The sequence below is a fragment of the Thalia democratica genome, chromosome 1 (assembly GCF_965202585.1).
Source record: "Thalia democratica chromosome 1, ktThaDemo2.hap1.1, whole genome shotgun sequence".
NCBI classification, from domain to species: domain Eukaryota; kingdom Metazoa; phylum Chordata; class Thaliacea; order Salpida; family Salpidae; genus Thalia; species Thalia democratica.
This window is the reverse complement of record NC_139165.1, coordinates 48,182,227-48,200,300: the sequence shown is the minus strand read 5'-3', so window position 1 is coordinate 48,200,300 and position 18,074 is coordinate 48,182,227. Positions and strand designations below refer to the sequence as shown.

General features: G+C 23.0%; 1 protein-coding gene across 1 annotated transcript; it reads left to right on the top strand.

The window, feature by feature from the left end:
* The first annotated feature begins 11,297 nt into the window (after positions 1-11,297).
* Positions 11,298-15,498, top strand: LOC145836914 (protocadherin beta-16-like). Its single transcript, XM_082944690.1, has 9 exons — positions 11,298-11,431; positions 11,489-11,574; positions 12,509-12,785; positions 13,357-13,463; positions 13,517-13,619; positions 13,972-14,088; positions 14,380-14,502; positions 14,924-15,055; positions 15,482-15,498. Exons 1-9 carry the CDS (start codon positions 11,383-11,385, stop codon positions 15,496-15,498), a joined length of 1,011 nt encoding a protein of 336 aa, XP_082800816.1. The 5' UTR covers positions 11,298-11,382.
* Positions 15,499-18,074: the final 2,576 nt, after the last annotated feature.

Below are 18,074 nucleotides of genomic sequence, written 5' to 3'. Positions count from 1 at the left end.
TTGCATGTTATTTAAACTGCTAGATGCTTATTTTAGAGATAATGTTAATGTCTTTTACAATATGGCCCCAAAGCAAAATGATGTATATTACACTATTATTTGCCTTGGTCATTTCCTAGATAAAAAATTGATAAAAGGAAAAAAAAAATAATAAGAATGTGAATTACAACAAATTTAGTTAAACTAAAATAATTTAATTTAAATTGTTGTAATTCATATACTTATTAATTATTTTTTTCCTTTTATCAATTTTTTATCTAGGAAATGGCCAAGGCAAATGATAGTGTAATATACATCATTTTGCTCTGGGGCAAAATTGTAAAAGATATTAACATTATTTCTAAAATAAACATCTACATGGTTGCCACTGATCAAGCTGAGAAAAATTTCCTGACTTTTCCTGACTTTTTACCAAAATTTTCTTGACTTTTTTTAATCAGTTTAACTTATATAAATTTTTCACTTAGTTTAATAAAATACTACCTAACTATTTAATATAAATTCCTTAAATTATAAATCAATTAAAAAAGAATATACTTAAATAATTGTAAAAAAAAAGACATAAAAAAGTAAACTATATATCTGTTGTATAAAATATTTCCTCTTATCATTTAGTATAAAATTTGTATCAAATAAATATACTCTTATTTACTTAAACTTAAGTTACTCTACAAAAAATACAAAGAATAAGTAAACTTGGCATATACCTCTCTTATAACTTAATTTAAAAATTTAAACAACTTTGAAAAAATTATAAAGAGGTAAAGTATACACATTAACTTGTTACATAAAATACTAAACTAACAGCTTAGTTATAAAGAACTCAACTATTTAAACAAAAAACACTTGGATTCTAAAATTATGCTAGATAAACTTTTGTGTGTATATCACAGTTTCACTATGGAAGTGTCCTTGCTACAGATCATCAATACTAAAAAGCTTACAAAATCTGCTTGTTCAAGTAGGGTACTTGTTCAATATGGTAATAGAAAATTTTTGCAGTTTTATAAAGGATATTTTACTAATTTATACCAGGTGAAGGCATTGGAAATAAAATTAAATATGTTTGTAAATTTCTAGGAAAATTTTGGAATTTTTTTTTGACTTTAAAGGACTTTTAAGGGCATAGGGGGGGGGGTAAACACCCTTTTTTGGTTTTTGATTTTATTTTATATAGTCTTTACTAAGCTAGAAGATGCTTTTTACGGATTTAGAAAATTCAAAATATTTTTTGAGATATAGCCGGTCAAAGTCGGAGGCAACAATAGGATCCTTATGGGAGGCGCAAAATAAAACGGCAAATAACTAGAAATCACTAAAAATCTATCTCCTCCTACGTTTTTTGAGATAACTACCTCAAATTTTCAGGAAATGTTCCTTGCAGTATTTAGAAAATTCTGTCGGAACAGAATTCAAAAAAAATAAAAAATAAAAATTTTATAATAAAAAAACAAAAAAAAAACTGTTTTTTTTGTTTATTTTTTTTATAAAATTTTTATTTTTTATTTTTTTCAAAATTCCTTCCGACAGAATTTTCTAAATATATCAAGGAACATTTCCTGAAAGTTTGAGGTAGTTATCTAAAAAAACGTAGGAGAAGATAGATTTTTAGTAAAATAGTCTATTTTTGCCGTTTTAGTTTGCGCATCCCATAAGGAACCTATTGTTGGCTCCAACTTTGACCGGCTATATCTCAAAAATTATTTTGAATTTTTTAAATCTGTAAAAAGCATCTTGTAGCTTAGTAAAAACTTTATAAAATAAGATCAAAAACCAAAAAAGGGTGTTTACCCCCCCTATGCCCTTAATTAATTTTTAACATTTAAAGGCTTTGGAAAACAAGGAATTTTGTAAATTTAAACTGTTTTTTTTTTTTTTTTTTTTATCAAATTTCCTGACTTTTCTAGACTTTTTTTCAAAACCATTTTTACCTGACTTATGTATTTTTTTTTTATTTTTCCTGACTTTTCCTGATTTCCTGACTTTTCCTGACTGAGTGGCAACCCTGCATCTAACAGTTTAAATAACATGCAAACTAAGGGAAAAATAAAAATAAAAAAATATTTATTTTAGGTTTTAATACCATAATAATGAAAAAAAAACCTTTATTTTTGGAGGGACCCCATGAAATAATTCATACTCAAAACCAATTTTTTTTTTAAATTAAAGACAAAGGTGTGTTCTCTAAAATAAAAATAAAATTTTAGTTAGCTTTTAAGATAAGGAAAACAATTGACATTAAAGTTTTACGTTTTTTTTTTTTAATTTATAAATTTGCCTATAAAATTAACTTTATGCTTGTTTTAATTTTTAAGTTTAGATTTCTTTTTAGCATGCTTTTACGAAAATGACACGAATTAAACAACATTCAACGTTCAAAGATGTAGAAAACATTCTAGTATTCTAGTATAATCTAGTACAGTAGACTACCGCTTAAGTACGCAAATTGAACCCGACAAAAAAGTGTGTACTTAGCACGGGGTTGCGTACTTTTTGACGACATATATAATATTAAATTTAGTTGTTTGTTTTTTTTTTTCTTACAACTAGCCACCAAATAATTAAGCCAAATAAACAAGTTTTTTTATTTTAAATAGCATTTGATTTTAGTAGATTTTAAAATTATTAATTTTTCTATAAAAAGTTTCTACATAATGCTAGTCAAGCTAAGTTTAGTTTAGTTAATACATTTATTATAATTTTTCATTAGCTAAAAAGTGTTTAATTTTTTTTATTTGAAAGAAAAACGTTTCAGGACTGTTTTTGTAGGATAGTTTATATCGGTAGAATCATTTGTAGTATAAGTGCACAATGACAAGATGCTCATTATTTTTTTTTAAACTTAAGTTTTTTGTTGTTGTTGCTTCTTTTTATATGTTTATTTTGACTTTATAAAAATTGTAACTAGTTTTTGTGGTTAACTAGTTTTGTATCATGTCACATTAAAATTAGCCTTTCTTTTGCAGATATTCTGAAAGTTTTTGAACAAAAAAAAATTAGAAATTTTAGAAAAATTTAGAGAAATTTAGAAAAATGGATGAAAAGCGTCAAAAAGTGACTGTATGGAACAAGTCTTTAGAAAAAATCTAAGTCTAAGAAAATTTAGAATTTTTTTTTTCTTCTAGGTAAGTGCGTACTTAAGGCGAGGTGCGTACCAAAAAAAGTGCGTACTTAAGCGGTAGTCTACTGTATTTTTTAAACTAAGGTCGTGAATCGTGATCGTGACGGGTTCAACAAAACTCACTAGTTTGTTTATGTTCAAGTCTTTTTTTTAAATTTATTAATAATATCAACATGACTTTAATCTATTAAAAAGTAATGGAAAAAAGAAAGTAAATGTGTCTTTGCTTTTTTTTATTAAAAAGTTATAGTACAACATTAAAGCTACAACTCCTAATTTTTTTTTATAATAAATCAGGTTAAAACTAATAATCACTCAGATCACGCAAGATTCTACCTTTTTTTCATAAGATCCTTATCCGGCTTAAAGCGGATTTCGTAAAAAGATTTGAATTAGTTAATTTAAACGAGCAATAATCTACTTTTTAGTAAAAACAAAACATTTTAATTAAAAAAAAAATCACATTAAGTTGTTAAGAACTTTTTCTTACAAGCACAAAAATAACCTCAACAATTTTAGAAATTTTAACGTATTTTGTAAAAATACAAAAAAATATATTCAACTAGTTAAATATCTTTTTTGTACACCAATTTCCTAGACCAAATTTTTTGAATATTTTCCTTTTTTCGTTTGTATTAAATAAGCTTAAAATATCTGTTTGAAATTCCTTATCGTTGCTATAAAAGTTTTAAAATGTTAGCTGTAAAGTTAAAGCTAAGTTTAAAACTTTCTTTTTTTAGAAATATTTTTACATTAAGCAGATCAATAAAATTATTTTAATAATTTTTTTTCTATAATTTTTTAAGTAATTTTACTATTTTATTTATTGTAAAATACTTTTGTTTAATCTTGTTATACATGTTTTTGAAGTATTTTTTATTCCTGTATTTACACACATTTTTAATGTTCTTTGTCAGGGTTACAAAACATTTTTGGTCTGAACCAGACGTAAGAGCCTTTTGTTTATTACAGACCGGTTTACATTTTTTACATAGTCTTTGCCAGCGGTCTTTATTTTAATAAAATGATGCATTTTTTTGCATCAAGTTATATTAATACAACAAATAACTAACACCATTTTCTTTCTTATTTAAATAAATCATATTTTTTTATTTTTAACAAAGCATTAATTTGAAAAACTATTTGTTTACGGAAAAAGTTAAAATAAAAATCCAAACGCAGGCTGGAATGCTGGATCCTACCCGCGGTTGGATTGTTGCCAAACTTTTATTTATTGTAATTGTAACTGCTTTTGTTATTTTACACTTTGACCGTCATGCATTTAGCGTTGATAAAAAAAGTGAATATATTATTATTTATAGAGCTGTAAGATTAAAAAACAATAATTAAAAAAAAAATTTTTTTTGAATTTAACTGTAATTTTCTAGCCAAATGACATTTATGTTAGTCAGTGTCTTTAATGTTTTTATAATTCTTACCGAAATTCTTATGAGTTATTCTTGCAATAACTGTAAACCGTTAACTTTAAGTTTTCAAAGTATCATTTAATTTATCACTTAATTTATTATTCATAGTATATAGATTATCAAAATACTTGTATTGATTTAGTTAATGTAAAAATATTCTAAAAAAAGACACTTACTGAATACATATTTACATATCATCTTAATATATTAAACCATTTTAATTTATTTCAAAGATATTTCTCTTATTAGTTATATACGTTTAAATGGTGTGGTAAACATCTTTTAGTAAACAGCTTCTAAATAATGTTTGAGTCAAACTTAATTTTTTATTCAAATTTAACTACTGTCAAAATATTTTGTAACTCTTATCTTAGCTTAAACCTTTATTTAGTAGATTCTTTTTTGTTTTTAAAACTAAAATTCTAAACAAAAAAGTACTAAGAACTACCTGGTTTAAACAATTCAACATTTATTAAAACCTTTTTTAATAGTTTATGTACAGTTATAAAATCCTTATGCCCTAAAATTTAACAACGAAAAAAGTGCTCAAAATTAATGATCTATTGATGAAAAAACCTTTCGGTTATCAAGTCATGCACCACAGGTACAGCTTAATATTTTGTAAAGGACATCACCTTATTTTAAACATATTACAAAAAAATAACTATTAACTAAATAAATTAATTTTACAGTATTTTCATTTACGATTTCTACGTAAAGTATAACTATCTCAAAAACCTAAAATAAGTAGTTGGAAACTGTAGTAAGTGCAAATATTTACATATTAAACATTGCTTTGCAAGAATTCTTTTTTTATCCTGAGCTTATTTCAAACATCAAGACCAGAGTGGCTCTTAAAATTTTAGAAAGTGGTACACCGTAATCCATTAAAGAAGTTGAGCAAACTAGACTTGTATAAAAACTATTTAGTAAAGAAAAACTAGTATTATATGTTTGACTACTATTATTGAAATAAACCAAAAGTATATAATTTACAAAACACAAAAACATATAATACTAGTTCTTAAGTTGGATCCATGGAGATAAATTTTTAATAATTGCCGAACTTGTGCACAAATCACTGTTTCACTTAGTTATTAAATGAGATTATCTGATGATCTTAATCTGTGAGATCCTCCTGATAATAAATTTAATATTCAAACAATGTACTTTTTAGTTTTAAAGCCAATCATAGCAAGTTTTCAAAATATTTATAAACAATTAAAAAATACTTTAAAATATTTTAACTAGTCTTAAAACTTTCAATGATTAGAAAGTTAAGTTTTATAAAAACAGATTACATAGTCTAATATTTTAATTTGCTTGAAAGGGTCGCAATTTTTTGCCACCGAAACCGGTCGGATAAAATATTTAAATAGCAAAACTCTATTTAAAAACAGATTACTATATTTAGTTGCAAATTTTGAAAATTTAATACTAAAATTCAAGACTTTGGTAGAAGTCTTTTTTTTACATGTGTTTTTGAACAAGTATGAGAGATTATTTAAAATGTTTTCAGATTTCTTTACAGGGACGTGTTTTGACTAAACTCCCCTAAAATTCAGGAAAAACGTAATAGAAAAGCGATTGAATATGGTTTTATTTTATAATAGTTTACTAAAAACTCACATATGTTCATTATTTTTGCTGTGAAGTTGTATTGACACTATAACGTTTTAATTTAAAGTAAAGTTTAGTCTAAATAATTTTTGCGTAGTTTTAGATATTTTTGTTTTGTAAAAATTGTATCAATATGTCATGAGCACATTTAAACAAAAAATTTTTATTCAAATTTAGTTAACTAAAGGTTAAATAAAACTATTTTCAAATGATTTTATACCTACAAGGGTTTCATTTTTAATAGAGAAAAGTTGATCAATTTGCATATTGTTTTTATTTTCAAAACAATAGAAAAACCGTAGTTTTAGCAATTACTTTTTTTCATCAATGTAAAGTAATTATTAACGTCTACTATTAATTTTCTTTCAAAAATATAATTTACTTTTGACTTACAGTTTAACTTTTAGCTAAAACATTTTAACTAAAACTATTTGATTAAAAAAAAACATTTTCATGTTATTAAATATGTTTTTTAATATCAAGACAAGTCAATTACTAATTTTGATTAGTACTTAGTATTTAGTATTTAATATACAATTTGTCGTTATACATTTTAGCTTAACAATTAAGGCACAATTTTCATCTTGTCAATAATAAAAGCAGGTTTGTATTTCACTTATTTTACTTAAAATTGAAAAAAAAATTGACTAGTTATTAAAGTATTGCATTATGTTTCACGATTGTTTTCAAATTATTTATTTATTAAAGTTTTTATGTATCTGGAAAATTTTTAGACAATTATGTTATTTTCTAAAAATTTTTGTTAAAAGCCACTACATACACTACATAAAGTACGCTATTATTAAAAAAGAAATTATGCTACCCCACTGAAAAAAGTTTAGACATATCTCTGTTTATTATTCAAGGATAGTACTATTATCTATCTTTTTAAAAGCAATATCATTTAATTTTTTAAATATGAGTATATTTTTAGAATAAATACTTTTCGAAATTTTAGATCCTACATGTTATTAGTCATATGTTTAGTTCCGCAAAAAAAGTAATACTTTTGTTAATGAGATCACGTAAACTTTTAGAATTTTAGTTTTAACTTTTCAACTTTTCATAAGTAAACAACCATAAAATTTTTAGTTTTTATTACCTTTATTTAACATATTAACTTTTAATTTTATTAAATTTTTTGTAAAGTTTATATTTACTATCACCTTTTTTTAGACTAGTGTATTTTAAATTTGATGGTAGTGTTAATTAAAATGAAAGCTTAAATAACTGTTTAATTATTTTATAGACAAAAAATAGTTGTTAAACCAAATAAATGATTACTTCTTTTTTAAATAGAATAAAAACTACTACACACATAATTAAGGTTGATAAAGTATAATGTGTTCTACATATAAGTTTTTAATTGAAAAAAACATTATTATCTATGTTTTGAAGAAATTATGTATAAACTACCCAAGTGCATGTAACTGATAAAAAACAACAAAAATTAAGCTCAAATTAACTATTAAACTGTTCTAAAAAACCGTTGCAGTTTAAGTATTTGTACTGCAAAAGAAAAACAAATTAAAAATTTATAAGATAATTGAAAACTTTTAAAATAACAGTTTTGTTTTACTGTTCAAGTTAGCCTTAGTTTAATTTGTTGGATAAAATTTTTTATAAATCAAAAAACTTTGCAGCATCTAGTCAAATACCGAACAGTTTTATCTCAAACTTTAGTTTTATTTTAACATATTTTTTTAATACTTGTTATTGATTACAGAAAGACTATAATAAAGAGAAAGTATAGGTATTAATCAAAATGTTTTCCAAAATAGTGTGGTGGACAGCATAATTAAGTCCTCAATTCTCTCACCCCTGCTTTAAAACATATGATAAAAAATATTAATTCAAACTACAAGTAAGAAAATATTTGTTACAGCCGAATACAAAACTACTCACGATATCATTTAGCAATATAAATTTTATTAGTGTATATATAAAAGTTAGAATAGAAAAAAGTTTGAAAATTGATAAGAAAAAATATAGATTTTTGATGCATATACATACACTATAAACAAAAAATAGCTTACAAAAGTTTAAAGATTATAACTATGATACTTGTCAAAAGATAATTGTATAACACAAAATCTACTTAAGTGACAAAAAATATTTTTTATAGCTATAAAACAAATGGTGCAGTTATTTACTCAAAAAGTAAAAATATAAAAATACATAGGTTCGTTTTAAGTCTGTAGAAAAGAATTTTTAGATAGCTTTAATTTATAAATTTACAAAAATTTGTTTAGTTTTAAATTATTTTTCTAAGTAACATAAGTTACTAAAACCAGAGCTAGCATTATGCTTTATGAACATAAATATACAATTAAAATTTATTTTAATTTTTAATTACCATATGAAATTTCAATCAATAAATTTACTTTGTTTTTGAAAACACAAAAAAAAAACTTACTTAATAGTCGTTGATATAAGTATATTAAAAAAAAAAATTATTAATTTTTAGAAAATAGAACTAACTTCCAAACAATATTTTGGCCATGTTTAAATTTTTTATGTTGAGTACTAACATGGAAATTCTATTTTCATATTGATTCGGAAGTAAATATTTGCTTATTCTAAATATTAGTACATAAATAAAGTTTTTCCCATATTATGGTTTTAAATTTTTACTTTAGTACAGACGATTAAACGTATCTTGACTTTTTTTATAGAAAAAAACAGCAACCATTTTAAATACAAAACACTTCAGTATAAGATTATTCTAAATATAACTGGTTTCAAAAACGATTTTTTTATTATTACGGTTCGAATGAAGCGTAAAAATAATCTTTTTACAGCTATTAAAAACCTGTTTAATGATTTAAATTAATTATAAAACAAATAATAGTTCTTAAATTCCGCCTCTAACCAATTTAGAAAAAGGTAAAAGATATCATAAAAACTGAAGCTTAAAAAATAAAAACCAAACTATTTGACCAAAAAGTAGTAATAGATACACATCATTTTGAAAACTATTGAAGTAAAACGTTTAAGCTCAAGTAGTTTCTGTTTCATTTAAATATTATGAGTAATTTAAAAACTTGATTCAAGTTACTTACCGTAAAATTTATTTGAAAATTGAATAGAAATAAACCAAAATTATCTTTTAATTGCTTTTAATTGGCATGAGTATTTGAGAAAAGCTCTCAAACTTGAATGCAAATTAAAAGCTGTAAAGTTTAAAATTATGTTACATTTTAACTTTTTTATTTATTCTAATGTAGTTTTTTATTAGATTTCTTTTTATTACAATGCTCTACATAATTATAATAGAATAAAATAAATTCATCTCTTTCTTTTCGCCAATACATTAAAGACAGAAGTTTAATATTAAATGAAAAAGCGCTAAGTTTTAGAAAATTATTTTTTAGTCATTTAGTTGTTTAATAATCAGTTTTTTACTTTAAGTCATGCAGCAAATGAGTGCACGGTTTATAAAATTAGTTGTAGAAATTATTAAACTGACTACTGTGCTTCAATTTCTTCAACTTAGCATATATTGTCATTCGCATCTTAGTTATAAACTTGTTGTGACTTATAAAGCTTAGTAAAAAGAGCTTATTTCTTTTAATATTTCTTTCGACGACAGTTTTTTGACAAACAGCCATTTGATAATTAACTGTGATAGTTAAACGGTTACATGACAATTCAAATTTGGACAGCTCAAATTCCGACAATTAAAATTCTAAAAAAATATTTAAAAGATAAATCTCAATAAGTGTTATAAATTTGAAAAAAATAAAAAATACATATGTAGATCTTATTAGTATCTACAAGCCAATTTTTTTTTTATTGCTAAATCTTAAATATTTTTCAAGAAATTTAAAAATTACTAAAAATAACTAAGTTTTTTACTATATTTGAGTCATATCTCAAAAAACATTTAATGTGTTGCAAAAAGAAAAAAAAATCGTAGATATTAATAAAATATACATATGTATTTTTTATATTTGACAAGTATATACATTACTTTTTTAGTTGTGACCCTTTTAAATTTTTCTTGAGAATTTGAACTGTTGGAATTTGAATTGTCCGAATTTGAATAGTCGTGCACCCTAGTTATATATCAATAAATATGTGTTGAAGGATTTAAAACAGTAAAGTTTTGAGTAAGTAAACTTAGATACTTAATAAAATGGAAAAGTGTATTTTTTTGCATTTTTCTATCTAAGTGCTTCATTATATTTATGTATTTTACTTTGATTTTTTGTTTAGTATTGAAAACAAAAAACACGTTAGTTTAGTTTTTATATTTTAGATCATGTCAGAAAAATGTTTGTCAAAATACATATTAAATCGTATATAAGTATATATGCCTTAAATTGTTTAATGTGTTAAACTTGTTAATCTTATAAAAACAATTCAGCAAATTTATTTTTGAGCTGTGGTCAAATTAACTTTTGCTCGACTTATATTTTTCTCTCCTAATTGTATCAGTAGTGCATATTGCATTGCAGTATTGATTTTTAAGAAACGCTTATTTAATAAAGGTTATATTTTCAAACGAATAACTATTATTCGTTTGAATTTTGATAATCAAAACAGAAATTGATTTTTTATATCTAATAGAGTGCAGCATTGCTTTAGTACAAAATTATTTGAAATAACATATTTGTAGAGGTTAGTTTAATTAAAAACAATTTTGTACTAGAAATTTAGTTTTGATTCAAATAGTTTGTTCTAAAAAATAAATTAAAGCAAAAGTTATTTAAAAGTTGATGAATTATATTTTATAGTATTTTACGTTTTTATTATTTATATAAGTCGTGTAATTTTACCTAATAATTTGTAAAAAAATGTTTTTTTTTGTATGAGTAGTCATAAATATTTTTTTTATTTGTTATTTGCAAGTTATCCCATTACTTTTATTAAAAAGATTAAGCATTCATATATAGTGTTAATTATTTTTCTATATTTTATTATGTTTATATCAAATCTAAACTTATAAACTAGCGCATTTTACAGGTTTCATTCTTTTAAAAGTAAATAAGCAAAGCAACTTAAAGCGCAAAATCAATAAAACTTAAACAGGCAAAACTGCACAAGTCGATTTCACTCGCAGACTGCAAAGATTTATTCAACTCATATACTCAACCTCGCTTGTTGTATTAATACATAACTAAAAATTAAGGGTGTTTGCAGATCTTTATGTTCAATTTAAGTATTTTTCATGATTTCTTTTTTGAAAAAGGTGTTTGTAAAAGCTAAATTATGAATCTTATAATGAAAGTTCTATGTGTACTTGAAACTATGTTTGCAGGTAAGATTTTTGTTGAACATTAAAAAGTTAAGATAAGTATAAATTGTGTAAATTTAGGATATACTTGTGGAAGCGTGGTAGACATTGGACTGAAAGAAGGTCCGTTTGCATACCCAAAACAAGTTTACAGCTTTAAAATAAAAGTTCGTTATTTTTTTATCTTACATATTATTAATTAGTTTTTACAACATTAAAGCAGTTTTAGACTTTGTTGTAGTATGATATAAGATAATACTTTTCAATGTAACAAATAATGAGTTATCTAGATAAAATATTAAGTTTTTGTTAATTTTTTATAGCACTAAATATTTTTGAAACAAAACTAAAAATATTCCCTTTAAAAAACTGTAGGTAAAGTAGGCAAAGATTAAAAAATATAGTCAAAAATATAGTATTTTGTTTTTAACGATCAAATAATTCATTAATCAAAATTATGTAAATTTTACACAAATAAAAAATATTTATAAATAGTTTAATTTTACAGTTAATAAACTATGTCAATCAAACTAAAATTAAAAATTTTACTACTTGTTTTTTAATTTATTTGTGTTTAGAACTAAAATTAGAGAAACATTTGTTAGTAAAAAAGTTAAAGTTTAAAGTATTATAGATTTGAAGTATTTATAAATTCAAATACTCAAAAAATATAAATTGTTGTTCTCTAAATAAAACATAGAACGAAAGAAATTAAATAAAAGATTCATGACTATGAAAAAAAACTTTGTTTCAAGATTTTTAAATAAAAAAAAAAATTGATGTATACAGATAAATTTAATGTTTTATCACTTTTGAAAGTTAAGTTCTTCTTGTAACCAAAGTGTAGAAAGCGAATAAATTGACGTCAAACCTGTAAAAACAAAAGATAAGATAGACGAAAAATCAATAATTTATTCTCGGTATTTCGTAAAATATGTCATACATAAAAATCATTCATGTTTTTTTTTGTTATGCCTTATTATTCGAAATAAAATAAAGTATATTGAATAATTCCAAAACAAAAAATTTTTGACTTTCATACTACTTGATTGTTTTTGAGTTTCATTCAGCTTAAAATGTTATTTTTCTATTATCACACAGAAAACAAATACTGAAGAAGTGTTTACAAAGTGCAAATTATTATGTGTAAGTTATTTGACAAAAGAAAATCGTAATTCTAATTGTAGCCATCCAAAAAAGTTTCTCTTCTCCAAAATCTCAAAAGTGCCTAGCTCTTTTAATAAATTTGTCTACAAAACGAAAAAGTTTCTTACAACGAAAAAACCAAAGTTTTTAGAAACTAGTTTTTTGAAAAAAGCTGACAATACAACGGTCAAAGCTAACGTGTTAAGTACAAAATTCTCAACAAAAGCAAACAGTAAGTCTGTAAAATATGAAATATTTCAATTAGGAATACTTTGAAAAATTTAAACTTGTTTGTAGTAAATTATAACATTTGATTGTTCGATTGGCTTTAAGTATAAGTTCTTTATAAAGTATCTAACTGGTATAAAAATGTGTTATATAATTTCTTTTAAATGCTATATGACTTCAATTGTTTTATACTTAAAAAATACTAATTTTAGCTATTATTATGTTTAATATAAATATAAGTTTAATTCATAAGACCGACTAATTAAACTATTCATGGTCTAGATTTTTTTCAGATTTTTTTGTTAAAACATTTTACTCAACTTGTTTATTCATCTTAATACTGTAAATTCTCTATTTTTATTAACATTAAATTATACTCTTTTGTTCTTTTTATTTTCTTAGATAGTTTTATATTCTTGGTAAACTATTGATATTCCTAGAATAAAAAGTTGGTGTAGTGTTAACAAACTTTTTATATTTTTTTATATATTTTCTTTTTTTTATCAAATTTTATATTTTGAATCTTTATGTCTACTAATGATAAAAGTTTTAATTAAAAAATAAATTCAAAACAGGTATAAACTATGAAATTATCCGAATTGTCCAAACACGAGATTTGGACCGAGAACTGGAGTCAAGCTACAACTTGTCAATTATTTGTACACCAATAAGCAATTCTTCAGTAAGTACAGTAATTAAAAAACTGTGTTATAAATTCATTTAATAAGATTATAGTTTCAGAAAATTGTCAGAATAAAAGTTCTGGACGTAAACGACAACACTCCTCGGTTCGACCAATCTTCGCTTAAATCAGTGAAAACTTCTTGTGCAGATTTGGGTTAGTTTTTACAATCTAAAGATGTTTACAGCTATATGTAATTAGTTGATATAATGAAGGTTAAGATTTTTTTGGATTAAGTTGTTATAGATTGTTTTTTTTTTGTGATCTTTTTAAAAGTTACTTGTAATTCAATAACTCAAAGATTTCTTTTAATAAAAAAGTAATTTTCTGTCTGAAAATTCATTTAAGCTTTTTCTCGAAATTATCAGTTTAAAATTTATTTATTTATTTTAAAATATATAAAATGCAATAACAATGAAAATAAATAAATAAATCATAAAATAATACTAACACTGATTTGTTAAAAAAGTTAAAATTAGACATTTTTCATTTATATTAATGTTTTAAGGTGATGTATTAATGAAAGTACGAGCGACAGATTTAGATGAAGGATTAAATTCAAATTTGACATTCTTTCGTGTTCCTGGAACCGAAAAGATCAGTTTCAACAATCATAAATCACCCGGTAACTGAATTAATTAATGTAATAGAATTTTGTGTTTTAAATTATTTTTCATATTGTGCATGTAGCTAAAAAATAAACAAATACCGAAAAGCTGTAGAGTATTGAAATGTTAAAAACTAATGCACCAATTCAATATTTATTTGGAGTTAACCCTTTTCGTTTGTAAAATTTTCACGAAATTGCAATTTTTGTACAACTAGCATAATAATTTTTATACAATTTAGATTTACAAAAGTTTTCCAGTTTGATTATCAATTATCAAAAATTTTTGATTACTTACTTTTTCTTTAGTCGGTTGTCCTGATTCAATTGATATTTTACCGAATGGAGAAGTCTTGGCTATTCGAAAACTAAATTTTAACGTAAACATTTCATTTAAGGTCACTGTGAAAGACTGCCGTGGAAAGCCATATGGTTTGTTTAGAATTTTAAACTTGTAACAAAACCTTATTAAATAGATAGTCAACGATTTTTACTTTTATTAAATCTAGTCCAATTCTTAATGTTAAAACCTTATTGATTTTTTTAATATAATATTTTAAAGACTTCTAAAGTTTTGGACTAATTGTTCTGATACATTTAATTTCAAAGTATCAAAATTAAAACCATAAAAGAGTAGTATGTTTAAAAAAATATTTCTTTGAGAATAAAATATTTAGAATTCTTATGAAATATCAAACAGTTGTAGCTTCCTTTTGAACAACTCTATGAGTTAGTCTTTCAAAGATATTATACATCATTAACTATACTAGTATTTAAAACTTACTAAATAAATACTTTTGCAAATAGTTATAGTTTTCATTGCGATTTATTTCAGTTCTAAAACACAAATCAGGTAACCGGAACACAGCAGCAGTTGAAGTTTCAATTCTTTGTAAAAATATAAATTCTCTTAAGCAATTCGATGATTATCATCCCGAGGCTGATGCTACTTGTTATGGAGTTTTTGACTCCGACTCTAGCACAAGTTAGTTAAAGTTAATATTTGCGCGAAATTAAATTAAGTTAATTTAATTATTAGCTATAAAATCATTAACTTATTTGTAAATACTGTTTCTTTACAAAATTAAGACTATGTTTTCTAGTTTAGAAATTATTTTAATATTGCTTTAAGAATAAAATACCTCGAATACACTTATAAACTTTTAGTTTCAAATAAAATTTTGGCTATTCATTTATATAAGTTATTTTAATTAATCAATTATCTAGATAAAAAGTTAGAAAATTAAAAAAAATTACTGTGTTTAATAGTAGTTTTAGAAAGATATTTTATATATAAAAACTTGTTTAAATTACAATGTTATATGCTTAGATCAGTTTTGAAAGCTACATGTTCTTTTTTTTCTGGAAGACGTTGAGATTTACTTATGAACATATAAATAATTGATAACAGATTTAAAGTATGAATAGTAAGTAGTGCGTATTTTTACAACATAAATTCTCTTTTTATATGTTTTTTTGTTTAAGGATTTTTGAAATGTAATATATTAAACTCATTTTAGGCTATTTATTACATATTGTAAAACTTAATACTATAACTACCTAGTAAGATTTAAAAAACTTTATCAAACAGTTTTTCTATAATTCACACAAAATTTATACTTATAGCTTATTTTATATTATCTTTTAAGTTTCAAATGAAAAATAATAAAATCAAAAACTTTGAAATGCACCTTTAAAATTTATAAGTAGGTTATTTATCAATTTAACAATAAAAATATTAAATATGTGTACTTTTCTAAAGATATACCATGGTGGATAATACTGCTAATTGTCATTTTCTTAATAACCATCATTGCAAGTTTTGTAGTTATTTGGTTTAAACGAAACAGTTGTACAAAGCTTATTAGGTACCATGTTCATCAAAACAATTCGGGTAAGTTTTAAAATGAGTTTATCAAAACGAAAAATCTTTATCTTTGTCTCTTTTACTACGTTTACTCGGAAATTAATTGTAGTATTTTAGTTTAGTTCTAATAAGTATTTATAAAATGCTAACATTAAAATTGCCTAAATTAAAATTTGTCCACGAGCAAAAGTTCAGAGTTATTAAAAATTAGTTGTTGTTTTAGTTAATCATTTAAGACTTAATCTTTCATTATATAAAAGCTTGTAAATAATTTAAAACAGAATTATTAAGTTTTAATGTTTCAATAAAAAAATTTAAATTAAAAATTTGATTAGATTGTATTTTATTTTTAATAGCTGGACAAAAATACCTATTTATTTACTGGTTGTAAACTGTAATTAACTATTTAGAAGGTTTTTCAGCTTAAAAAAAATTAATAATAGTCTATATTTTCAAAGTCTAATTTTTTTTACAGAAATACTACTTAACGACAATGTCAATGAAAATGAACAAGTTTGAATACTTTTATGTACATATACAATACGTTCAAGTTGGATATTAGTTATTTTACATAACAAATTATCAGAATATTTGTTAATATAACAATTATACTTGTTTTAAGGACTTAAAATTTAGATTGTATTCAAAATTAAAAAGCTTTTAAACGAAAAGTTTTATAAAACTTATTCTTGATAGGTATATTTATAACCATGCATATAAATATCGAATACCACTGAGTATGGAACAGTTAAAAAACTTTTTTTTTTAATCTTAGTAGTTAATTTAATTTAAGCTATTCAAAAATTTTGTAATCAAATTTTTTTGAATGGATGAATATTTTTTATATGAAAATTTATAGTAAACAGAAACTTATTTTTCGTCGGGTTGTAACATGCGTGCTTTTAGTATAATTTTTTAGAATAAAACCAAACCCCTAGATATTGTCTTGATGAAAACACCCTAAAAGTTTCCAATAATTGAGCTAACTACCTTGTTTTTGGAAATTTTGGCGTTTAAAAAAAATGTAGATTTATGAAAATTTTTAAATTGTTTTTTACAAAAAAACATTTAAACTTAGCTTGTCTTCTAAAGTCTAGACAATAGTAATAAAAATTTTGTGTTCTAAAGTATTAAGTTTTATAACAAAACTGTGATTCAGTTTTTATATGAATAAAATTTTATTTTCTTGAAATTTTTAGTTAATTTTAAATTTTATTTTTTGTCCTGGACAAGACGTTAAAAGGTATCCGAGTGGTGTGCAACTCAATAACCGAAAGGTTCCTCTTGCACCAGGTCCTAGGATCAGATATTTTGAGCGTCTTTTTTTTTTCGTTCAATAAACTTTAACGCTACTTTATTGTACGCTACTTTTGAAAAAAATATTAAAGATTACATATTTTTTCAATGGGGGATTAACTACATTTTTATAAATTTATTTAACGCTTAGATTAAATACTTTGATTTAGTATCGAACTTAAGTCTAAGCAAATATTAATAATCATTAATATTTTTCATTGATTAAAAAGTTTGATTATTTTTAAATATAAATCTTAAAACTATTCCGTTTAACAAGTTCATGAAAGATTTAAACAAAGCTAAGAGCAAAAAGTGATAATATTAAGCAGAACTAAAACAATATTGAAAATAATATTAATTAAATATAAGTAGACAAATTAGGATAACAATTTAGTTGTCAGTCTAAAAAAATCCATAGTTAGTTTATACAAGTAACTAGCAAAAAGGTTGATCATAAGAAAGTCCAGGCTTCTGCTCTGCAGATATTTGCCGATGTTTTTCTTGATTACAAGTAATTAATTTATACAAAAAGAATACACGTTTAATGTATCATATATTATATTTTTAATTTCATGTTAAAAACTTTTATAAACATATTTCAAACTTTAATTCCGTATTATTAAGTTTTGAACTACAATTAAGTTAAATTTTTTTTTTTTTAATTTAAATATTAGTCTTAATGAAGGATTAAAAGCTTATATTTATAAAAAATTTAAATAAAATTAAAATTTTACTTATTATGAAAATAAAATTCTCAACTTCAGTGGAGGAGATAAAGTATTAAAATTTGTATTTTTTTCAGATTATATTTCAAACAATGTTTTTTTTAAAGAGTTTGTCA